Here is a 26,702-nt window from a genome sequence, read left to right on the forward strand (position 1 = left end):
CTTAAGATGCTAATACGGCTCTGTGATTGGTTGATGGCATCTTAAGACAGTACTTAAGATGATCTTAAATATAAGATCCGACTATGAATACCGGCCATAGTCGATTCTTATTTTAAGATCGTTTCAAGTAATGTCTTAAGATGCTAATACGGCTCTGTGATTGGTTGATGGCATCTTAAGACTGTACTTAAGATGATCTTAAATATAAGATCCGACTATGAATACCAGCCTTCCCTATAAGAGTCCCTATAATAAGAGTCTGGGGCTCGATTCTTGAATTTATTCGCAAGAGAAACGTATTCGCAAATTCTGTTTTTACAGAAAAGTTAGAAATTTATTGGCTATCGTATGGCTATTAACCAATAAACTTACAACTTTCTGTTAGAGCGAGTATTTGCGTATACGTTTCTCTTGCGAATGACTTCAAGAATCGGGCCCCTGGACAACATTTCTAGTTCGACAAAACATGGCGTCATAAACATAAATAGTGGCACAGATTAATAGAGACTGATAGTGTATATTACTGTGTAAGATATTGTGATTTATAAAGGTATAAACAATTAAAACAATATTATTAAAATTAAAGTAAAGTATATTAAAAAAAAAAAAACACTGTAAGTCCGGTTCTACAATAGGTGTAGTAAGTCTTATGCCATAAGAAATTGACCAATTATAATCGAATATGAGAAGAATAAACGAATATAATTGGTTAATTCCTTAGGGCTTAAGGCTTACTACATCTATTGGTGACACCGATAGTTGTCTGTATGCGGTACTGATGCGGTACAGAATTTGAGCCCTGATGTACTAGTACAATTTAAGTTAGAATGAGGAAAAACATATTTGTCTCATTCTAACTTATTACACCAGTGCAGCAGTGCAAGAATAAAAAACAAACCTATGGCCTGTTCTTTTTAGCTGCACTATTACACTGGTACAATAAGCTAAATGGTCTGTTCTTTCTAGCTGCACTGTTGCACCGGTGCAATAAGTTAAAGTAAGACAAGTATATTTTTTCTCATTCTAACTTATTGCACCAGTGCAACAGTGCAGCTAGAAAGAACAGACCAAAAGTAAGACAAGTATATTTTTTCTCATTCTGACTTATTGCATCAGTGCAGCTAGAAAGAACAGACCACTAGTGTGTCGCGAAAAGCTGTGAAAAAAGTGTAATCTAGCGACCTAGCGCTACCTTCTACGTTCGGAATAATGAAAATATTTTAAACCTTGAACGTGCGAAACTGATGTTTTTTAGGTTTCACGCATGACTTTGCCTTTTGATGTCGCGCGTCACATATAAACCATATACTTCGCCACGACGAACCGACGAACTTGCGAAAAGAGATGGGGACCGACAGAAATTGGCCTAGGCGCAAGCTAAAGTGCGCGAGCCGGGCGGAAATATTGCGATCGCATCAACGAGATGACGATTTCGTGAGATACCTGCAGGAGAAGCTGTCTGAGATATCGCAGAATTTCGGACTCCATAGAACATTGCTCCAGTATATTCAGCCTGACATTCCGCTTAAATTATTATACTTTATTTTCACATCCGGCATGGGTAATCAAACGCTGGGCGAGGAGTATACCGGTATAGTACAGGCGAATTTGGAGCAGCGGAGAATTCCGACATTAACTGTATGTTCGACTTGAAAGTACAGTTGGGACTTTTTTTTCTTCAATTCAATTAAATGCTTACTGTTCTCCTTAGGTGAGAGTATTAGCTGCAGTTTTAGAATGCCTCGGCGAAAAAATGTTGCTCAAATTGTTGCAACAGTTGCAAGCGTATGTGAATCATCCACGTAGGGAGTTGACCCCAGCGGCAATTACATTTTTCAACACTTTACTGTCCAAGTTGCGTACAATGATACCCATAATTGTATTGTTTCACAAAGGGTTATTTTATATTTATGGTAGATACTATAGTCTGGGTAGAAGAATTGCTGGATTAGATTATACAAAGGTAAAGTTCAAGCTCTGTAAAGACATTTACAATGTCAATCTCATTATATTACATAATAATTTAAAGGTATATGGCCCTCGACCAGTAGATACTGTCAGCTGGGGATTAAGACTATTAGGAATTGCTACTTTAATCCAATGTCTATTGAAAATTTGGCAGAGTGGCACAGTGCAGGACACTACCACTGTAAATACATTTAATGCCAAATGTAGCAGTCACAATTGTCAATTGTGTCTCGAGGCAACAGCAACAACTGCGACACCATGTGGCCATCTGTTCTGCTGGAACTGTCTTGGCGAGTGGTTGCGTGTTAAACCACAATGTCCATTCTGTAGAGAATATGTTTCACCATCGAGAATTGTCTATCTGATGAACCTGTGATTTTCTGTGATAATTATGTGTGCATATTCTTTGAATGTACATATAATGTAATGGACGCATATATATATATATATATATATATATATCATGTGTGTGTATGTGTGAGAGGGGGCAAATTTGTAATTTTTAAATAATTAATATATTTTCAAACTAAATATGTCTCCAGTATTACAATAAAAATCTATTTTACTTATTTTTCTTTTGACAAAATTTAATGTTTTAAAATTTAAGATTTCCAAAACTATTTATTGAAAGATTCAAGTCCTTTTTATCTGTAAGCTTATTAAGATATCGAGACAATCAATTAATAAGAATTAATATTAATTTTATATAGGAAGACATAAAAGTAACATTTACCTGTAGACATACAAAAATATCAAGTATTTTATTCAAATATTTCGGCACATATACTACATATTATGTAACAGTCCAATCTTGTGAAAAACATTATGTACAATATACAATATCTTTTCATTATCAGTTTATAAATTTATTTTATAAAATTAGCAATTGGACAAAAGTATTAACAAGGTAATCAATTTCTGTTATTCTAAGAGCCTCTTCTTTGTTTTCCCATTAGAAACCAAATTTCTTTGAACTCTTTGTGAGTAATATTAGTGCATATATGCGTTTAAAGATTTTTTTTTGGCTTGTGATTGTTCATGTGTGTGTGTGCGTGTGTGTGCGCGCGCGTGTGCGTGTGTATATGTGTGTTCATATAGGACAAAACTATACTGTTTTTGTTTTACATTGAATGTTTCTTCTATGAAGACTAGAACTAGGAGACCGAACTAAGCCTGATTTCGCCTCCAAAAGTGAGGCGAAAATCTGTTAGAAATGTAGTACCAAATGGTGGCGCTGGTGACAATGATTTACTGGAAAAATATTAAGTATAACGACGAATAATTGTAAGAACTCAAATATTTGACAATAAATGCAAATTTATAATAAAAATCTTGGCAATTTTACATTTTAGAGTACTTATCTCAGTTTTCTTATACCAATATTCCGGTGTATCAGTATCGTCAGCGCTACCATTTGGTACTACATTTCTAACAGATTTTTGCCTCACTCAAAACCACGGAGATCGGTCTCCTGGTTCCAGTCTTCATAGTTTCTTCATTGCGCTCATCACGACCAAAAGAGTTAAAAGTTTTTTGGCCCTATTATTACATTCAAGAATTAGAGTAAAAAAAACAAGACATGTCATGATATTCTTGAATGTATTATAGAGAAAATAAAGACTAACTGAAATGTGGAAAAAATACTCTTAGAATAATAAAAATGGACTACAAATTCATGCTTTTGGAAAATTCACTTAAAAACATTTGTCACTAGGATGTGCGTTGAATAGAAGTCATCCCAACAATGTTTCCGATGTATTGGCTGATGCCACCTGATTCGTCTTTCAAACGAAATCCATGAGGTCCATAAGCCTTATAAAATATGTTTCGAAGACAATGCAATCGTTCTTTACGCCTAGAATAAAAATTTTAATATAAATTGCAGATTTTATGAGAGAGAGAGAGAAAGAGAGAGAGAGAGAGAGAGAGAGAGAGAGAGAGAGAGAGAGAGAGAGAGGGGGGGGGAATGGGAGGGGAAAAATGGCAATCCAAGCAAGAAATTAACATACTGTGTATACTGCGATACACAAGTTTCATCGTCATTTATATTTGCACCGCGTTCTTGTGATGTACGCAGAGTTCTATGACAAGTAGCACATAATGGTTTGCAATCTGAATCGGGTGCTAATACGGTATCCAAGTGTGGAGCATTAGCAGTCGTGGATCCACACAGACTACCAGTCCCTGTTACCAATTGCCACGAATCGCCTGAAGATGTCGAATCGTTTCGTTGTCGAACATGCGAATTGCGTGGTATAGGAACGCCAATCGGAGATGTACGATTCGTAGGCAATGATGAACGCGATTCTTGTGCGGCACTACTTTCTTTGTTTGGAGATGTACCAAGTGTTCCATGTGCAAAATTCCTACAACATACACAAATATATGTCAGAGATTGGACATATAACAACCATATAAAGAAATATTTCAAATATTTCAAAATAATCATACACATTATTTCGCAGGTCATCTTGATTATCCAAGGAATCAATAAAAAACATAGCTGGCGATGAGTCACCATCTACACTATTTTGTTCAATAGAACTGGATGAACTGTTCTTTGGACTGAAGCTGGATTTTGTAATGATTTCAAAAGAATCGCTATCGATCAGAAAAGTTTCCGATTCGCTATGCTTAGTCGATGTTCTCTCATAATGTTTGTGTATGCTAAAGTGATCGTTTTCAATATACTTTAAGAAATCAAAACAGAAGAAAAATATTTCCTCTCCTTTATTGAGTCGATCCGCTAAGTCATGCCCAAAGAGCATCCAATCATAGGCGATGGTATAATACAGTAGCTGATACGAATCCAATGTTGTATGAATTACCCCATCGGCCCACAAACTAATTCTCAGCAATGAAATAAATAGTGGTGTACGATCCCAACCTACAAATATGTATTAAAATGCGCATAAAATATTTATTTCAGACATTTGGCCTGCACTTTTTAGCTACACTCTTGCAATAAGTTAAAGTAAGACAAGTATATCTCTTCTCATTCTATCGTATTGCATTACACCAGTACAATTAAAAAGTACAGACCTAATATTTTCACTAAAATAATAAAATTTGTTTTTTCTCAAAAGAACAATATGTTCTTACCAGAGATGCAGTGAATTAATAATCCGTTATTACTATCATTCAGATATCTCAATATTAATTTTAAATAGTTTTGCGTTAATTTGACTAGATTCCATTCAGTATACTGATCCCAGTTGACTCGTAATTGACTGGAAATTGAGTCCTCAGGTACACATATTGGCGCGTCTATGTAATTCTGGCACCAGTTAAACACCAAATCCTTCGATCGATAATCTTGATCTCGAAATTCCTTGAAGAATTCACATCCAGGATATGGCAGTGAAATGAGGTTAAAGTTGCTGTATCGCCTCTCTTGGTCTACCTTCTCCGACGAAGTTACGCTGAGTACGGAACAAAAGAGCTCTGTTTAAGGGTCTCTAAAAGTGGATTCATAGAATAAAACAGACCGCTCACGCATACTAATAATACTATTGTTATGAAACTTTACTGTGTTTGCGATGGACATCTCCTTATCGGAATAGCTAATATCTATATATGCAGTTTTCTTCTGAAGAAGCTATACACGCTTCATCCTAAACATTATTATTATAAACTATTTTCACTTATTGTTTAATCATTCAATAAAGTAATTTTACTACCGAGCCATCTTGTTTTTCTTCTATTCTCGTTATACAAAAACAACTTATATTCATCCTATATCCTTTAATAAAAGACTTTTTACTAAGTTCTTGCAAATACTAAACGAAGTTTAACAATTAGATAATGCCTCTACAAGTATCTGCTGACTTGTACAAATGAGAGAGAGAGAGAGAGAAAGAGAGAAACAGACAGACCAAAAGACAGACTTAGCATTATTCTTACGTCATCCCATATTTAACTTTTTTCTTCTCCACCATGAAGTCTACAATGGTTCCTACATTAAGAGTCTTGAGAAGTTCTATATCGCAACATCTAACTTTATTCTTGAAATCAGTGAGCTTTGCTTCTTCCTCGGGTAGACTTTCCTCTACTTGTGTAACTGGCTGCATTGAACTGGCACTGCTGCTAGCTACACTGGACAACAAGTATTCTAATCCAGCTCTACCAAACATTTCTGCACCACTGGCTAATGTTGCGGATCTGCATACATGCCTATCCTTATAAAGTATTACTGGCACTGGAAATCTTAAATGACATCTGGCAAATTTTGAGTGCTTCATCAGTTTGATAAGCTTATTCTTAAAATGTATGCTCTCGTATGTATTTTCCATTATGCATGATGATGCCACTGGTGTGTCACAGCTCTTTGAATTTCGAAATTTATCATGTTCTAATATTATAAGGTAGCTAGGATAATGCGGGCAAAGAGCACCTTTGTTATTATCTATTGTAGAATAGTTGTAATCAAAGGCCGCGAGTAGCATGCATCTCTGCATGATTTCCTGATTCTGTAAAAAGATAACATAATCTGTTTATTCCATGAAGAATTTAATATAATTTAATGTATTTAATACTTAGTACACATCTGTATTTTTCAGATACTTATTACACACTGTAGGTTATTTATGTCCATTGTTAATTTTTATCAGTTTTAATATATAAAAATTTATATAAGTTATAATTTTATAAAAATCTTTTCTATATTAAAAATAATATAAGATTATAAAAAATTATAATAATTATTACTCTTACATGTATATTAACATCTTTAGAAAGTATTTTTATAGATGTGTGTATGTGTATATAAAAAATTGTATATAAATTGTATATAATTTATAATCAATTATAGGTGACATACAAGATATTTCTGAGAAAGAAATGTCAGGACACAAATATTCCAAAGTATGTGTTAAGTATAAGATACATATATAAGTTAATTACCGTGACATCTGCATCCTTGGTCCTGTATGTGTTCTTTACAAAGTGCGTGATGAGATTTCGTAAACTATCTATACCAATCTCAGTCATGATTTGCTGTGGCTTGAACGAGATGTATTTTCTCCTTTGCAGAAGAAACTTGTTCGAGATATCTTCCCAAAAGAGGCACTAAATTCTTATTATGATGAAATATACAAGGCATTAGTTGCCAGTATCTTGTATGACAGAGACACAACACAAACACTAGAGTCAAAGTATATAAACATGCATTGCAAACCAACATTTATCAAATTCTTTTCGTTACAATCCATCTTTAGATGTCGACGATACAACTTTCCACCCATGTACAATGGAATTATGTACTACCTCTATAGATAATATTTTTTATCTGTTACATGAAATTATTGAAAAATAAAAGTTTCTTTATTCAAGTAATCCTGGCATATTCGTATATTTCCGCTCTTCTCGTATTTACAGCTATCAAAGTCGATTCTTCGAACGTAAACAATATAAAAACTTTCAAATTATAAGTATTCCGCATCAAAAGGAACGAGTGTTGCTTATGTGGAAGAGGCGTTTCAGATATTATATAAGATTAGGTATTACTGAGCTCAGGCATTATTAAATGCAACAAAAAATGCGCGAAAAAATAAATGGTAAAAAAGAAAAAAAAATTCTTTAAAATATCGGAAATAAAAATATATATATATTATATATAATATAATATTATACGTAATATATAATGTTAATATTTAATATATAAAATAAATATGTAATTTAAAAAATAAATTTATGGAATTTATGATCTTTTAGAAGTTTAATCGCGAGAGAGTAGCGCGCGCAATTAATTTCTTTTCACGCGCAAACACTGTATAACCTATAACATATATAACCTATCACCATCGTCGCATGTGCCATCGGTGTCATTAAAAAACATGCGGCATTTGATCTGATGCTATGTCGTTGAGATTACTGTAAGGTCCACGTGTTTCTGTAACAACGAGAGATGCGGTTCGGGAATTTCGAGAACTTGGGGAAAATCTGCGATGCGAGGGCACGAGTATCCGTGAGCATTTTTGAATCGAAAATTGCAAATTCAGTTTAGAAGTAAATATTCGCATACTTCTTCTTCGCGCTTTCGAGAAACAAACACTTGTACACACGCTCGGTATGTTGAAATACGTTTCATTTGTCAATCGGAAGAGAAGTCGAAACACAAATTATCACGCGGTCACGGTCGCGGTCGTTCTATCGCGATCACGTTCCCATACTTTTAAGGTTATCCGTGAGACAGACACAGAATCAGGGTACGTTCGGGGAGACGCTATTAGCGCTATCAGCATTAGTTTATCCTTGTTCTACTTTTAATGAGTAATAAAGATGGACTGATGCTGGTAGCGCTAATAGCGTCTCCCCGAACGCACCCCCAGAGAGAAGCTTGAGGGCCGCCGCACAGCTTCTACATAACGCATAGTGCATGACACATAAAAGAATTAACCAATCAGAGGTCTTTATTTTTATCCTAGGAAGGGAAATAGACGACTAAAGGCCCTCACACATGAATTGACATAACCATAACGTAAGGTTTTGACGCGTCGGATTGAGCGACCATAACCGTAACCTGCCGTAACCGGCTAATTCAAGTACGTGATCGAAACCTTACTGTTACGGTTATGTCAATTCATGTGTGAGGGCCTTAAAGGGGCCGGATCTACAATAGGTGTAGTAAGCCTTATGCCATAAGAAATTGACTAATTATAATCGAATATGAGAAGAATAATCGAATATAATTGGTTAATTCCTTATGGCATAAGCTTACTACACTATTGTAGATCCGGGCTAACAGTAAGGTTTCGACCAATTACATACTTGAATTAGCCGGTTACGGCAGGTTACGGTTATGGTCACCCAATCCGACGCGTCAAAACCTTACGTTATGGTTATGTCAATTCATGTGTGAGGACCTAAGGGCTCTGGCAGATCAGCGCGATTTCCGTCGCGCGCGACGCGCGATAACCAATGGGCGTACAGAGATGAGCGGAAAGGCGGTCGTTCATTGGACATCGCGCGTCGCGCGCAACAGAATCGCGCTGGTCTGCTGGAGCCATCAGGGCTCTGCATGCGTCAGATCATTCCAATAAGTATCGACCTTTAATTACAATTATGAATGTGTAAGTACAATATGAAAAACTTATGTTTAGAGATAAGTTAACACAATAATTTAACAGTACGGTAATTTAAACAAATGTACGGTAATGCACGTTAATGTACGGTAATTTGTACCGACCCGTACGACCATTCGCTCTTCAAAAGTTGGCAACGCTGCTGCCAGTACTGAAAATCTATAAATTATATATTTTCAGTACTGGCAGTAAATTTCGAAACGCAACCTTAGTAAATGTCTATGAACACCGTAGGTGATCCATTCGTTTTTGTGGTTCTCTTTTATGCTAAATCAGACTGAATGTTTCTCTATCTAATTAAACCACCTCACTCTTGATTCAGCACAGAAGAAAACCACAAAAAATATAAATATTAACTAAAGGCTTCTCTTTGATTGGAATGCGCAGCTGTTGAAATTTATTCAAAATTTGCATGTAAGTGAACGTCAAACAAAATGTTTTTTAATTAACTATATCATCGTTTATTGTCATCGTTATTCAATATGATTCAATCTTTTGCATTACACACATATCGTGCTTTACGGATTTTTAAAGTGCAAAATATCGAAGTCGCCTGAATGGAGCACTACATTCATTAATTTTGTATCGCGAGTGATACGCCATTAATCTCTACATTTTTTATTCAATTTGTTAAATATAATATTATACAACTGATCGCGAATAAACTCATCAAATGGTCAGGCACGGTTGCCACTAGATTTAATTATCACTTATTGGAAGGAGCGAATTATATTTGATATTACTATACATGTTGTGTATTCTTAATTAAAATTTGCGCGCGTTCTTATGTAAGCGCGTAGATTATGCGTGGAACAATTATCAGAATTCTAATACGTTTATGAATTATAATATATGATGTCGATTCAAGTGCACGAGCGTTTAATCACATATATATTTTTTGGCTGTGTTCGAGGAACTACTAATATAAAGTTCTACCAGTGGTATTGCATCCATGTCTAATATATGTATATATGTATACATAAAATTATATATATATATAATATATATATATATATTATTTGTTTATTAGACATCAAACAAAAATTAATTGACACAATGCGCATAATTGCGCTTCTTGAATGCAATTTCTGTAACACTTTACGCATTCTATTAATGTGCCTTAGCGCATATGAATTTGTAACACGTGTCGGAATATATATTACTTTGTTTCTTAGATACAGATGCCTCGCTAGATCAATGAGAAAAAATCGCGATAATCTAAGCATAATCCTCCGATAATTTTTATCTAAATTGATATCTTTTGACTCGTTCGCATTTTTCTAATGTTAACGATTATTTTGACTCGTTCGCATTTTTCTAATGTTAACTTGTGTGCAGAACAATTAATTACAGTATAAGTATTGAATATGAAGTTGAAGCAAGTATCATGTCGCACCGTTGATTAATTATAATTAATTTTACAGTTGAAATTAATATGTACGCGTACTTTCTAATCAATTAGCTCTAGACTATGGTTGTTTCATATTTTTCTACTTTTCTTAAAGCTATACACATGTGTGTGTATGTACATACAAATATCGGGAGCGTTGTGTTGATAGAGATGAGCACAATCAGTTATATTTTAGATTTATTTTTTATCATAGTCTGGTCATTTTTTGACTGTCTCGTGTCATAATTAATGCATTTAATAATTACTATTTCTCTCGCAGCCAAGAGAAATGATAATTATTAAATGCACACTGAAAAAAAGTAATATATTCAATAAGATATGTTATTGCGGGCTGGCAATTACAGATATACTCAATACAATAATATATGCTATTGCAGTACCAACATTGTACTTGCATTAATAGCAAATATTATTGTATTGAGTATTTTATGTAGTTGGCAGCCCGCGCAATCACATATGTTATTGGCTATATTACTTTTTTTTCTGTGGATTAATCCTTTTGGATCAATTCTAAATGGTAATTATCAAGTGCATTGATCCTAATTCTTTTTTAATCTCTTATAAAAGATGCAAAAAATGTTTCTTTGTCAACTTTTGAGGTTTTGGAAATTATACATTTTTTAGTCATCTTTAATATGATTACAGTTGCAATATTATTTTTTTATTTTTATTATTATACTATTAAAATAATAAAAACAAAATTTATACAAGTATTATTTATTTTGCATCGCATACTCTAACTCTTTTAATTATGTTAAAAATATTTATATATCTCGGTATTTACCAAATATTATTATTAATCGGTATCATATAATTAAGTACTATTACATTGGAATTCTTAGTTTTTCTTTATCATGAAAACGATGTCGAAGTTAAAGATTAAGTAGGGAAGTAACTTTGAGCCGTAACAACTAGTGTCAGATGTACCGATAATGAGGATAAATTTAAATGATAAGAGAAATGAAGTGAATTCTTGGCCGCTTACTTTGTAAGAAGTTCGGTGAAGGAAACTGTGATTATATTTTGCATAAAGTCTTCGGGTTGCGTGTCGTTCACACTGGTTGTAATTATAATGGACATCTCAAGTTACCATGCATAATAAACAACCAAAGTGAACTATGCATTGATTGTAAACAACGTTTGCGATACAATTAAATCATTAATGTTCAATTTGATTATTATAGTTTATAGCTTACAACTGTCTTTTGTATTTAAAGTGTAAATGTCAATAAATTCGCAAATTAATTTTATTCTATTAGTCGTTTTATGTCGATTGTTATTGTCGTTTATTGTCGACATTTTATATAAAAGATGTTCAAATATTTAAAAAGACAATTACAATTTTACTGTTAAAGCATTTTTACAGAGTATTATTTTTTTAACGTTTTCAAATACATTTTGTATAATATTTAACATTTTTGCTAAAATAAAGTAAATTCTGATTTTATTTTGTTTACTTAAAAATTGGTTAATCATATATGCAAAAAAAGTGGAGATATTAATATAATAATATATCATACGTTTATTAGAAAATTTATTTTATATAAAGAAGAAATGTGCGTGCGTGTGTGTGCGCGCGCACGCATGTCAAAAATTATGTTGGCGCGCGCGCGCCAACATAATGTTTTACATTATTTTAAACTAATAGCCGCTAAATTAATGATGTTAAATTTTTTGCATACTGAAATAATTTATAAAAATTGTGTAAAATACGAATGAAGAAAATTGCAGATTATTTAATTGTTATATTATAGCTCCACTGTACTAAATTTGTATCTTGTAAAGATTTAGACTATGTGCGCGAATCTAACAAATTAGAATAATGAATTTGAGAAAATGTTCAGTCAACTCTCTAAATTACAATTAGTGAAAAATTATTAAAATCGGTGAAAATACGCTGATTTCAGTAATATACTTATAACTTGTCAATTAATGAATACACTAACCTTTCAGTGATTATACACTAATTCTGAAGTAAAAATCACTAAAAGTCAGTGGATACTCATTAATTACCACAGTTATAAGTATACCACTACAAATTAGTGAAAATACACTTGATTGCAATTTAGAGAGAACATTGTCTTGAGAGCTATAAGTTTTCAAGTCAATTAAATTTTATCAAACTAAATTTATAACCACGTCAGATGTATCGCTAATGTTCGTAAATATATAAAATGATTTAAGTATAAATATTTGAACTTAAAATAAATACGTTAACGTGTAAAATATTTAAGTTAGATAGAACGGTCTTGACCACGTGTGCAGAGAGTGCGTTGCAAATTTGGATAGAGAGTAATAATTTATTTAGATTCAATTTAAAGGCGAGCGGTAATTGTTCGCTGGCTCATAGACGGCACCGATGTTCAAGCGACTCAACAGATATATACGTAAAATATATATATATGTATCTATAATAATATATATTTTAGATATTTTTGAATATGTTGTTGAAACTTTGCGTGATAGCATAAAATTATTATTTAAATATAAAGATTATATACATATATATATAACAAACATGTTTTAAATACATATACATATACATATTTTAAATATAATTTTGATTTGACATATTTTGCATCAATTTTACTATTGACAAAATAATTTATGTCTTTACTATAATGTTTCATGGTTATTTGTTAAAAGTATTTATAACTATAATATATATATATATTTATTATTATCAAGTTCATCTATTATATTATAGTTAAACAATCTTAAAATAATATTTATAGAATGTTCAGCATACGCTCCATGCATGAAATAAATTTATGATATTTGTATACATTTATATACAGCAACGGAAATCAATAATAAAAGAGCTGCTACTTTTTATGTACATATATAGTAATCAAACGAATGAAATAGCATATGTTATTATAATTTTTAACATCAATAATTAATTAACTTGATTCGATTGATTGCATACGGTATGATAAATTTTAGTTTTTAATTTTGTTATGTTCCATTAAATTTACTTACCTTTAAATACACAAGTTAAGTCAATTATATGCATAATATGTATGTGATTAAGCATATAATTAAGGTGATAGTAAATAGTAAACATAGTACACACGGATTATGTTTATTACATATATTACACAGGATACATTTACAGTCTTGTTGACTGAAATAGTTATACATGAATTAAATTATCATTCATTCAGTGTGTTGATCGTTAAATTATTTATCTATCTATTGCGTTGTATATATATTTGAAAAATGTTTGTATTTTAAATATTAATATTTAATAAACAAAGTCAATATTTTTTATTTGTTTTAAATAAAAAATTTTAACATAATAATATAAAAAATTATAAAATATCTTTGATAATTAAAATGCATTTAAGATTTCTTTACAAAATATCTAGAATTCTGGAATGGTAATTAAATTTTCATTGAATTAAAGTATAATATTAAAAAATATTAATTAATTATATGCAATTTTTATGACGAGAGTTTGAATAGAATTGAATGAATTAAATTTAGTGTAAATTTTGTATGAATGCGTGCACGCGAGTGTTAATATTCTAACTATATTTAATATTTATGTATAAAATATTATATAGAAAACAACGCAGGAGCATTTATTACATATTTTTATAAAAGTTATACTTGCAAGGAAAAGAAAATTATTTTATTGAAACCTGAGATTAGAGCCTTATTTGCTTTATCTTGTCCTATTAATTAATTTAAATTATTTTTTGTACAATATAACATTATTTTTCTTGTCATCTTTGATTAAATTTGATAAAACTCGATGAGAATTGCACTTTTTTTTACCAAAAAATGAACATTAATTTATATTAATGTACACACTCCAATAGTGTAATATTTATTATGATTATGTTTTCTCCTTTTATTGCTAGTTTATTAGGCAAATTATATTCCGGTTTGTAATTACTTGCGCTCTTTTTTTATTTTTTAAATGTTTATATTATTTATTCAAAAATAGTAAGATATATTTATGTAAGTGTGTATATATGGTATGTTGTGTGTGTGTGTGTGTGTGTTTTAATTTTATGTTAACTGTACCGTTTAACTCAATGATATGGAGTCGAGTCGATGACGAGGACAACGACGACGACGAGGACGATGATAATGACGACTGACGTTTCGTTGTCGCTCGTCGACGGGCGCCGATGAAAAGTCGATCGATCCGTGCGGGGGTGGATCGACGGGAGCTTCTCTTTTTGAAACGTGGCCCATCCCTCTCGGGCAACCGGTAACCCCCACCAGTGGCGCTTGCGCCCCAACGTTTCCTATAAGAAGCTGAATACTGCTCGCGCGGATTTCAGTCTGAGCCGCGGTACCGGCGCCGTGGTCGTGATTGTGCGTTATAAATCATCCCCTTCGAGGACGATATTTTCGGTCATGATACTCCCCGGCCTCGATTCAGAGTGAGAGGGAGACGAAAAGAGAGTGAGAGAGAGAGAAAGAGAGCGAACGAACGAGAGGAGCTCTTCTTTTTCGTCCTTTTTCTCTCCCGCCATCGCGATAAACTAAGCAGCGTTGTCGCCGTCGTCGCCGTCGTCGTCGTCGTCGTCGTCGTCGTCGTCGTCGTCGACGTCAGCAACGACGTTGCTTCTCCTGGACGATCAGCGTACGTTGACATAAAAAGAGAATGACAGCATTGCGAACGGCAGTAGTTCTGCCTGTTATTGCGTGAACGTGGAGGGTGGAGGTCCTACGGGATTGCTCTCTACTGAACCCCTCATCTGCGCGGCATGTGATTGTGTCCTATATGTGTCATTTAACTAATAGTGAACGCAACTCTCTTATGGTGATGTTGTTTTTTGCGTTGCTAAATAGTGAGATCGTCGAAGGAGACAGAACGCAATCGCTTTTCGGTGTTCGATAGCGGATATGCGACTACCAGATTGGTAAACTCTGGATGAAGCTGTTTATAGCTGTTGTGTTTTGCGCGATGAATTATTCTTTACTTCGTTCTTTCATGGTGGATGATATCGTTTATGTTTTGTTATTGCTCGGTGAATGGCTCTTCTTTTTCCTTGTATTGTTATTTGTTGTTGTGAGATGCTGATTGGTTAAAATTGCTGTTTAAACATGGAATGAAAATTTTTTCGCTATTACCTTACGAATAAATTATTGCATTTATTAATTATTGTATGCGTAACTTATTTGCTAGTTAATTAATTAACAGAAGTTATGCGCTTAGTTGTTAAAAAAAAGTTTTTACTCTCAAAATGTGGAATATAATATTTTAAATATGATTTATGTTTAAATACAGCGCAGTGTAATCATAAAAATTAATATTTACCTTTTATTTAACCCCACTTAAATTTATGAAAACCTACAAATTAAATATATAATACAATTTATTTGATAATATATAATACAATTTATTTGATAAATGTGAAAAATTTGTCATCTTTATTTTATTTTTTTAACAACGTAAACTTTCTCGTATCCGTTGCACGCAAAAACAGCTTGCCACGTTTTTAAACAAATTAATTCAGTTAGTTGAAACATAATTAAACTTTTATTTTTTCCTAGACTATCTTTAAGTTTAATACAAAATTACGTTACATAGTAAAAAATTTAACAACCACATCCATGCTAGTCGCGTCGCTGAGAGATCTGGTGGGAAATAAGATACCTCGGGACAGTGTGTGTCCTTCTCCATTTTAGTTAGAAAATGGATGGGGATGATAGTGTATTTGGCGTGGGCGTTTGTTTCTCGTTCGCTGTCGACTGTGGTGAATATGAGATTACACTACTTGTTTCTCATTTTATCGTGATACATGCACCAATGATATTTCTGAGATGTTTAACATACTAATTACTGCTAATCGTAACGCATATTGATATTATTTATATCCATTATCTTTTTCAAATAAATCTGCACACACACACACACACACACACACACACACACACACACACACACACAGAGAGAAAGAGAGAGAGAGAGAGAGAGAACTTCCGACAGCCTCCAGCTATCGTTTAAACAAAAAAGATTTATTTCTGCAATTTCTCCATATATGTGTATAATATATATATTTATGACTTGAGGTAATAAATTTATGTAAATTTGTTTACTCTAAATGACATATCATAATTCTTTTAAAAAATTTTTACTGTAATTTTAAAGTCTTTTATTAAAATTTAAATAAAAATTTCATTTTCAACCCGTACAAAATTATAATACTGAGCAGTATTAAATTGACCAGTAATTACTATTGGCCAGTAATTATTATCTATTTTAAATATTAGAAGCATTGCTCTTAATACTTGCAACTCAAAATAAATAATAATTACTTGAGCTAATTTAATACCTCTCAGTATTACATTTTTATAAAGGAGTATTTTTATAGTTATCACAAATAATATAACGACGAGATTTTTAAGAACTAAAATGTGAAATATCATATTTAATCCGATGAGGTTTCCCAGGAAACCAGCGCATCTTATTTTCGCAATTCACTTCGACGCAAATGCGATACCATCTCAACGAGACGCGTCAGTAATATCTTCGCTACCGAATAGATCCCAACTAAAAAACAAAAGTAGAACAGCTACAAACGAAGGAAAAGCTTTGCTTATCGAGAAACCATTGATGAGCGGTAAGAGTCTTGCGTGAAAAAGAATCGATTGCAAAGATTTAATAACGCGTTTTGTTTTTTGTTAAAAATTTTTTTCAATTATAATGTCAAGAAAACTAAGAATTTTAGCTCTAAAATTTTGTGTTGTTTTTTAAAATATTCATATACATATATCCTGAATTAAAAGTTATGGTATTAAAAAAGTGTAACTAAATTAAAATTAATTGAGTTACATCAAGATGAAACACACTCAATGCAAATAAAATAAAAACCGTTTTTACTTATACTTACAATGAATACTGATTGCGCTGTTCATTAGTGATGTTTCCTAATTTTAGAACCTTCAGCATGCAATTCAGTTTATCGCGAATCTCAGCTATTGCATGCGAAGCGCATGTATCCTTTCTTGATGAATTATACACAACGACGTGTTGCATCCAAATGTGCGATGACAGGTGCCTATTTAATGTCTCACGACATGATATTTAACATGAGAACGTCTCAGGAAATTGATAATGGTCTGCCTTCACCATTTCACCCTTGTATTAATAGTTGTTGCAACTGCAGGAAAATGTAATTGAAACAATCGCGATCAAATCAATAATGCGAAGCTCGGCGAAGCTCTATCAAGCACATGGACCGTCCATAATTTATGTGCTTCACGGAGGCAAACATAATTCATTGAGATGGTGGAGCTTGAACGTCGATATTCTAAATAGAATTTACTTTATGCGATACGTGAGCAATGTAGGCCATCTCAGAAATTGTGCATTTTCTACAAGATTGCTTGGAGAAATATAGACAATTTATTTATTTAGCAATCATTTGAATGTAATATTTTTTGAAATATCTTAAAATAAAACGGTATTTACATTTTGTACTGTTTGTTATATTTAGAAGATATTAGACCATTATTTTTAAAGTTTATGTTGCTAAAACAATTAAATTTTTAATTATATAATTATATATATTTATATAATATATATAATATATATAATTACGAGGGTAGTCTCAGAAGTACCCGACCTGACGTATAAATGGCGGTTGTTTAAAAAAAATAACTGGTAGAAAGTACCAACCTTATAAAGTTTAAGTGTGAAGTTCGAAGACGCTACGTTATTTAGTATTTGTTTGGCAGCCATCAATAGTAAACTCTTTCAGTGAATTTGGAAACATGGAAAAAATTGGTCATCGTTATATGATACAATACTTTCATTTGAAAGGTCTCAGTCAAATTACTACAAGGAGCACGATTTACCCCTACAATTGTTGCTCCAACACTACGAAATCGTGGTACTGTGTCTCGTAAGGGACAGAAAACCATTTGGGCAGAAGAAGAAGAAGAAGAAGAAGAAGAAGAAGAAGAAAGGTTTTAGTCCAACCAATATCAAAACCGAGCTACATTCTACTCTGAAGGAGTCTGCTCCTTCGTTTACAACAGTAAAATATTGGGTGGCAGAGTTTAAACGAGGCCGTACGAGCTGTCAAGACGAATATCACAGTGGTCGACCAAATGAGGTGACCACGCCAGAAATGGTGAAGAAAATCCATAAAATAGTATTGGATGACCGTCGACTGAAAGTGCGTAAGCTAGCAGACACTGTAGGCATTTCAAAAAGTGCTATACATCGCATATTGACTGAAAATTTGGAAAAGAGAAAGATATGCGCAAGATGGGTGCCGCGTTTGCTCACATCGCGGTGGCCAAAATTAATGAGTTAAAGTTCGAACTGCTTCTTCACGCACCCTATTTGCCAGATTTAACCCCCTCGGATTATTTTCTCCTTTTAAACTTGAAAAAATGACTGGGTGGTAAAAGATTTGCCAACAATAAAGAGGTGAAATCTGCATTTGATGGCTATTTGGAGGAGTTCGACGGTTCTTACTATAAAGAGGATATCGAAGCTATTGAATTAACATCGCTGGGAAAAGTGTATCGAGCTAAAAGGAGACTATGTTGAGAAATAAAGATATTTTTTCCCAAATTTTTTACGTTTTCTTTGTTAGGTTGAGTACTTCTGGGACTACGCTCGTATATATAACTATGTATATGTTTTATAAAGTACATTCTTAACTTTATTTATTAGGATGCATTTTTTATAGACAAAAATATGACAATTTTTGAAATAATGCTACAAGATAGTTATCTCGAATATAATATCTAAATATATTTCTAGTATTAATTTTTTTAGATTACTTAAAATGAGTGGTTTATATATAATTAGAATGCATTCTGAAAAAATTAATAATTTTTTTTATTTAATAAACTTATAAACTATAAGTGCTAATAGTACTTGAAGGTATATTAAAAAAATTAATATTTCCCCCTCTTTCTTTTTCTCTTTTTTTTTCTTTATGGCAGAATATTTCTAATAACTTTTTCTGTATATGCATATATATTATGTAATTTCACTTGAAATTGTATTTATTGCATATATGACAGATACTCATCACATGCCATATGCAACGGTAATACACGACAGAAAAAATATGCTTGAATAACCAAAAGTCTTGCTTCCATCTGTGCCGAAAATTATTTATGACATTGCCAAATGCATGTGTATTGCAACAGTTTGTATGTACATCTTATAAAAATTTTGTGATGAAATCTCACACGATATGACTAAAATGGAAATATATTTAATCAAATTTGTAATATTATTAAATGAAATCAAATCTGTTTTGCGTATATTTTTATTTCGTATTATATTGTAACAATTCTGAATAAAAAAAAGTTTTTATATTAAAAAACTTTTTTTATCATTCTTCTAGTATATTTTTATATCATGGTTTTATCCTGAAAATTATAATACTAATGTACAATAAAATAAAAGATATTTTTTTGTTTAATTTAATTTTATGTGATCTGTATAAGAAATGCAAAGATTATCTTTATCTATTATTTTCGTTTAAATTCTAGTACGCTTTTGATGGTAAAATGGAAATTTAAAAAGTAGAACAGTTTTTTATAATTAATATACTAGTCGCGATTCGTTACATAGCTGTGAAAATTTTGCAGGATAATACAATAGAATAGTAAAGTGACCTTTCGAAAGAGATGCATCGTTATCGTGGGAACTCTTGCGCTATACGAATTCGATAGGGAGACTACGGGGAGACATTTGTCGATTTTATGAAGATGCATTGAAAGTTGATAATGTCAGTATCAGCTTCAGTAAATTTTGATTAGACTAATATTAATCTTTGAAATAGCTATCATTTAAAATGAACGTAGGCCAAACGAGGCGAGGTCGAAGGCCAGATTAAATCTCTGCTAAAGCACTCAATGATCACCGTGAGAGAACTCACTTTGCTATACCATTTGCAATTTCTTTTTTTTGTATTAACAATCTTATATTGGAGCAGTAGAGCTAAGGAGAATAATGAGTTTATAACCAAGTATGTTAGAAAATTCGTAAATATACAAAATTACTTCATATGCGATCTTAAAATCTATAAAAATATATAAAATCCATTTTGAAATACAATTTTAAAACTAATATTCAAAGCAAACAATTTTTTTAAAAGATGTTTATTAATATCAATATAATTAAATTATTTATTAATTTAACTTGTTAATACGTAACTAATACGTAATAATCGGTGTGCAGTTTGCATGAGCTAAGAATTGTATAATTAAAGGAATTGTAAAATTATTATTAGGCACCAAGATCCACTTTGATATTGACTTCTTCCGCTTATTGGTTATTTGGCATATAATTTTTATCTATCAATTACAATTGATTGCAATTGATTGTTTATAATTAAATTAATTGTTTATGATATTAATTAAGGGACACGGTAGTATCTCGCACCAAGTGTGAATTTAATTTAACATGTAAAGTATCTAAAAATACAGTTTAATAATATTGTATAAAGCTTTCTTGCTGTTATTTAGATTCGATACATACATGGAGAGAGTATGTGTTATATTTTATATAGAATTCAAATTCACTGCAAACTTGACATCTAATAAAACATATATGGTGTATAGATGTAGATGATATAGATATCTAATAAGACAAAATAATACAAAATTTGCAAAAGAAATTCTTATACTTGAAATATATTATACATGTACGTATGTAAAAAGTGAATAGATGTGATAATAGAATTTTTAATTTGTAACTAAGAAATTTGTTTATTATTTAGTATATATTTGTACATATATTTCTTTTACTCATCAATCAAACGTATGTTTTTTAAATATCAAAGGCGATCAAAGCAATTATTGATTAGCAATCAGTTGCGCTTCGTTGAACATGATAATAATGATGCGTTGAAAATGCGCAATCGTTTCACATTATATAGATTGCTCGTGAAAAAAACGTACAAATTTATCTTCAAGGTTGAACAAGTGCACGAAGAAGCGTCAATTCACATTTATAAATTCGTGGACTGCATTGAAGTATATGTAGATACGTCGGGCACGTACGCAAACTATCTCCCTAAATAACTTGTTGAAGAGATAGAGAAGCGTGGAGTTTCTTTCAGTACCTGTTCGCCTTGCGCTCTAGTACTATATTATAATGTAATGCGACAGATAATAATGAACGACATGAGTTTCGTCGTATGACATCTCTACAAAATTTATACAGCCGTCACGCTTCATATCGCTCGCATATTGTATATCCAATTTATTGTATCGTCGTGTGCTCTTGTTTTCTTTTACATGCGCGTTTTATAAAGATCGTTATAGAAAAACATGGAATTTAAGGTGTTAAAATTTAATTGTCATTTTGACGTACGTAACGGTGCATTTAATAAAATTGTTGTATGTACAGATTACGCGTAACGTCAATCCCAACATTATAACATCAATCCATGCTTTTCGCGTCTATAAATTTTCGGCTTTGATATTGGATTATACGAGACAAGCCTCGAATCATTAAAGCAAGATGGATATTGATTATTAAAGATAATAGGGAAATGATCATGATACATTGGTGAAATCATAACAGCAAATTATTGCTATATTAATTTGTAACATAAATTTAATATGTACACCAATATTAACCACTACGCAATGTGCATTTTCAGCAATTCACATAAACCACAGCAAATGTATCGGCGTTCTCAACTGGTCCAACAGTCATATTTAAATTCGACAGTTTCGAATAAACTTTCTTGTTTTTGTAACTATGGCCTCTCCAGTAAAACCATCAGCTGTCAAAAAGAGTAAGGCAGAAATATCCCGGACATTAATATGCAAATTAGCGAAATTTGTAAAAACAGCAAAGGTATATAATTCAAAATGGAGGAAATTTCTTTTGTTTGTGTCCAGCATAAATTTAAATTTTTTATCGGCGAAAAATCAACTCTCTACCTCAGTGGTTGTGAGAGAATTCCATGTGACGTGATAACTTACGTAAATTCACATTTCATTGTATTTGCATCATTTGTGTAATGTACATATTTAAGTTTTATATACACACGTGTATTATAATCCATAGTATGCGGAATACTTGAATTAAATCTTCATAATAATGATTTACTCATTTAATAAGTTTGAAAAAAACGGCAATGATATTGATGAATGACTCCGAGCAATTAAACTTAAAAAAAAATTGAAAAAATTAATATATATATATTATTAAATAAAACAATTTTTATATAATAAAACTGACAATGTAAAATTATCAATTTGTATAATACAAATTAATAGTATTATTATTAATAGAAATTTATTTATTATATTATCAAAGAAAAGGACACTTACACATTTTAATGTAAGAAATCACTAAAAAACGTTTAAATACACACAGCTTATTTTCTTAAAATATTATTATCTTGTATTCAAACATATGCTATTGCGTTTTTGGAGTTGTAAAGCCGTTGTAGTTCAATCTTTAATGAAAATTGCATGGGAAACTTATTCCAACTAATCCTGAACCAACTACGGTTTGCGATTTTTAGAGTGAGTAAGGTAGGTCATCGTACAAAGTTTTTAAATGGGATTAAAGTTAATTCGAACCAATCACCAAGTTCGTCGGTAATCAGTTGTGCAAAGATCCTACGAGTTTTCAAGTCAAAATTTCAGTCTGTGATCTCGGGGAAAGTCACCTAAGATAAAAGCTGAAATAATTGAAAAGATATTCACGTAAGCCAAACCAAAATTAATCGCTTCAATTAGTTTTACATACATAATCGAATAAATTTTGATATAGAAATTTGTGTGAATGGAAAAGAACTAAAAAGATAAGACATTTAACATTTTTTCTTCTCTTTGTGCTCTTTTTTCTTCTTAATTATACGTGCGTGCATGTGTGTTAGGGGAGGGGGGGGGGGTATAAAAAGAAATTGCCAATAGGTTTTCTAAAGTAATAATTTCTTAGAAACATTGTACTTTATTAATATTGATAAAAATAATTTCAAATGAATAAAAATTAAAATTTATAATTTATGTATTCCATGACTTGTTTCTATTTAAATTCTATTAATTCTTCAAATGCGTAAACAATATTTTAAAATATTTTTTTACAAATTGCATAGTTTAAACAAAAATATATTATTGAATATATTATATTATTTTACATGTTTATAGGGTCTTAAAACTGTTTTATTACTTTTTTTTTCTTTTTTATTTTTCTCATACAGTTTAACACAAAATTGAAGTGCAGTCTAAACTGGCATATCTATTGATAAGACAGGCTATAAAATAGTAATCATATAATACAGAATAGAATTAAAAGGCTTAATATTATGTATCTATTAAGTTAGTAACTTAATCCCATTTTTATACATTGTAGCGTTGTCGCATGTTGCGTTTTGTAGAAACATATGACATATTTGTATAAAAAAAAATGTTTTATATAATGAATTATAATTGCTTGTTGATGTTGATTAATCATGCTGTAATATTATTAAAAATAAAATTCAAAGATTACAAATTAATATTTTTACGCAACAGTACAATGTTCATATAACATTATTGTGATAAAATGTTGATTAAATTTTACTTTTACAAAATAACCTTCATGAAAATTATAATTCAGTTTCAGTAAAAATTTTATGAATATAGAAATAACAGATAAATAGATAGTATTTGTGTAAAAAAATAAAATGTTCTATTTCTACGACTTATATTTATTGCTAAAATAAGAAAGCTTATTTTTTGGTGATAAGACGTTCTCCAATTATTACGTGAATTAAATATCACAGATATAGTTTCAAGTCGTTGCAGCGCACCGCTGTACCGCATCTCCGCAAACAGGCCGCATGGTACATGTGACGCATAACTCATAGTTGCACGTCCGGCCAAAATGGAGTCACGGGTATATCGATTATGGCATTTCGTCTCAGGTTTCCGGGAACTGTTAAACTATCTACCTCGCTTCAAGGCAATGCATATCAAAGTGACCGTGTTTCAATAAAAACTCTTTAATCCTTCAGTATGCTTCTTGTGATACTCTTGAATATCGACGTCATTATTTTCGGGAATCAAAAGTCGCTTATTACGCTTATAAAAGGATAAGAAAATATTACAATGAGCTTTTAGGAATGAACATTTTTAATACCTTTATAACACAAACGAGAGATTTTTAATTGTCTATTGAAGAAAATAGTCTACACTATAAATGTTGAGAAAAATTTTATTTAAAAAAATGCCTTAACTTTTAGAAAAATTATATGTAAGTAATAACTTTTATATCAATCCATAGTTTGATAATATAACTTAATTGCATCACATTTATCATATTTTTTTAATATCTATGTTTTCTTAAAAATTACAAAATTGTATGGTCTCAACACTTCTGTCTTTAAATATACTTTTATAATCTATATAATACAATTAATTTATATCACAAAAAGTCAATTACATAAAAAAGTATTTAATTTAAAAATACTAAAATATTTTGTTTCTATCTTTATTTCTTAAATATTTAAAAATATTTTAATCTTAAACTATGTTTAGATTAAAAATTTTAAAACATTTAAAATTGAAATCTTTAACAATTTTTAACGTTTTAACATTTTAAACCTAAAGTTTAAAATTAAAACATTTCTAAGAATTAAAAAAAGGAACCAAAATAAAACACTTTAATATCTTAAAATTAAACATTTTTTTTATATGTAAAAGTACTTTTTCACATTATTATAATGTGTGTGTGCGTGTGTGTGTGTGTGTGTGTGAGCGCAATATTTTATGTTTAAATGAGAACACGATATTCACGTAGCGTAATAATACGTAATAAGCGATTAAAGGCAAAACCGTACGATTTTGAATCGCATCGACCGTTAATACTTTTTGTAGACGTTTTAACTGATATCGTAATCCTTTAGCTACTTGTATCATTTATAACATCCATTAATTTTCAATTTGCTTTGTGCACTTGATGGCCCAATGACAATTCTCGATTTAACGCGCGGTCGAATTTATTCCTGTTTTGCGCTGTTGATCACTCCCTTTTATTACTCTCGTTTAGATTTCGTCCACCGAGTGACCAAAAAGGAACAAAAGATCGATTTGTCTCAAATGGAATCACCGATTCCATTCATATATGGTGCAGCCCCATCGTGTTGAAAATTTCACGAAACCAACAAATAAATAGTCAATCAAGATCATATTACTATGTTACGTTGTAACAAATTAAATTACCAAACATTTGAAAATTTTATTTACGTAGTTTTTATTAAATATGAATTTGTCACAAAGCATATGTATACAAAAATATAACTTTTTATTGTTTTATTATACATAATATTTTCTCTACAATACAATATTCTTTTGATTGAAATAATTTATGTGCCATTAATTTTGTATGAAAATTGTGCAAATATTTTAAACTTTATTTAAATAAAATAAGTGCATTGAATAAACTTTAATAAATTCATGTAACACTTAAATTTATATATTGGGCTTTGAAAGTCAACTTATGCCACTTCAGGATAAACGACCTGTATGTACGATGACACGGAGGAAGACTAATGAGAATGGAAGGGGACTTTTGCCACTCGATCTATAAATAAATTTTTCGCCGCCTTTTATAGCCTCTGAAAGATACTTTTTGGCTATATATACGCGGTTTATATTTAAAGAAAAATTGTAGTTTGTACATAGTCCTTTGTACTCGACTCGGACGTTCTTATTCTCATCTTAATGTTATTTATCTTTGAAATAATTTTCTATGATATGAGACTGTAATTATATTTATCTTTATATATATTTTTATATATATTTTTAGTTCTATCAATTATGAACAAGCATTTTTTAATATTAAATTATTTAAAAAGTTTTTAATGTTAACTTTTTTTGATAGTTTAATATACATTAAATCAGAATTGATATACATCACATTATCTTTTAAATTAAAGGTAAACTCTCGTAGTTTTATGAAAGATGCACTAATTTGATATCACTGAACAACGATACGCACTTGATTAAAGATTAATGTCAGTAATACTAAATTGTTATTGATTGTAAACTACAACAATTGATATGATATATTGAAATTGAAATCCATCGATATTCGCTTAAAACATGAATGCAAATTCTGCTCCGCATCAATTGCAATAGATCATATCGATCAATTATATCAACTTTTATATAATTTTCAATCTTTAATGGTATACATAATATGTTGCGTATTCGTGTCGTATCAGAACGTATAATTTTTAAAAAATCTTGCTAAAAAACTTTTTTGTATTTCATTTTGTATTTCTGATATTCGCGTG

At 31.1% G+C, this 26,702-nt stretch overlaps 3 protein-coding genes across 15 annotated transcripts in view; 2 read left to right on the forward strand and 1 right to left on the reverse strand.

Moving 5' to 3' along the window:
- Positions 1–1,111: 1,111 nt before the first annotated feature.
- On the forward strand, positions 1,112–2,821 carry LOC105834375 (peroxisome biogenesis factor 10). Its single transcript, XM_012676805.3, has 3 exons — positions 1,112–1,638; positions 1,712–1,963; positions 2,030–2,821. The coding sequence occupies exons 1-3, from the start codon at positions 1,345–1,347 to the stop codon at positions 2,342–2,344; spliced, it is 861 nt and encodes a 286-aa protein (XP_012532259.2). The 5' UTR covers positions 1,112–1,344; the 3' UTR covers positions 2,345–2,821.
- On the reverse strand, positions 2,711–8,157 carry LOC105834376 (myotubularin-related protein 14). Of its 12 annotated transcripts, none has more exons than XM_028189543.2 (8): positions 7,991–8,157; positions 7,768–7,858; positions 6,871–7,235; positions 5,872–6,437; positions 5,071–5,390; positions 4,420–4,855; positions 3,978–4,334; positions 2,711–3,823 (listed from the first exon to the last, which is right to left on the reverse strand). In XM_028189543.2, exons 3-8 carry the CDS (start codon positions 6,955–6,957, stop codon positions 3,679–3,681), a joined length of 1,911 nt encoding a protein of 636 aa, XP_028045344.1. In that variant the 5' UTR covers positions 6,958–7,235; positions 7,768–7,858; positions 7,991–8,157; the 3' UTR covers positions 2,711–3,678. The 12 variants fall into 12 exon arrangements, with proteins under 12 accessions (XP_028045344.1, XP_036141574.1, XP_028045343.1 ...); XM_036285681.1 differs by having other exon boundaries at positions 6,871–7,110; positions 7,761–7,858; XM_028189542.2 differs by having other exon boundaries at positions 7,761–7,858.
- A 5,673-nt stretch (positions 8,158–13,830) lies between these two features.
- LOC105839061 (metabotropic glutamate receptor 8) overlaps positions 13,831–26,702 on the forward strand; it is a 112,015-nt gene continuing 99,143 nt past the window's right edge. For both annotated transcript variants that reach the window (XM_036286392.1, XM_036286393.1), the window contains exon 1: positions 13,831–15,344. In XM_036286392.1, the coding sequence (XP_036142285.1) occupies positions 15,328–15,344 (17 nt within the window). In that variant the 5' untranslated portion in view covers positions 13,831–15,327. The remainder of the gene's footprint in view (positions 15,345–26,702) is intronic.

The sequence above is a fragment of the Monomorium pharaonis genome, chromosome 4 (assembly GCF_013373865.1).
Source record: "Monomorium pharaonis isolate MP-MQ-018 chromosome 4, ASM1337386v2, whole genome shotgun sequence".
NCBI lineage: Eukaryota > Metazoa > Arthropoda > Insecta > Hymenoptera > Formicidae > Monomorium > Monomorium pharaonis.

Coding starts and splice junctions, on each gene's coding strand:
- LOC105834376 (XM_036285682.1), bottom strand. CDS start 6,957: ATGACTGAGATTGGTATAGATAGTTTACGAAATCTCATCACGCACTTT. Junction 4,856..5,070: donor ATTAATTCACTGCATCTCTG/GTAAGAACATAT, acceptor ACATATTTGTAG/GTTGGGATCGTACACCACTA. Junction 4,335..4,419: donor GATGACCTGCGAAATAATGT/GTATGATTATTT, acceptor TGTATGTTGTAG/GAATTTTGCACATGGAACAC.
- LOC105834375 (XM_012676805.3), top strand. CDS start 1,345: ATGGGGACCGACAGAAATTGGCCTAGGCGCAAGCTAAAGTGCGCGAGC. Junction 1,639..1,711: donor GGAGAATTCCGACATTAACT/GTATGTTCGACT, acceptor TGTTCTCCTTAG/GTGAGAGTATTAGCTGCAGT. Junction 1,964..2,029: donor CTGGATTAGATTATACAAAG/GTAAAGTTCAAG, acceptor AATAATTTAAAG/GTATATGGCCCTCGACCAGT.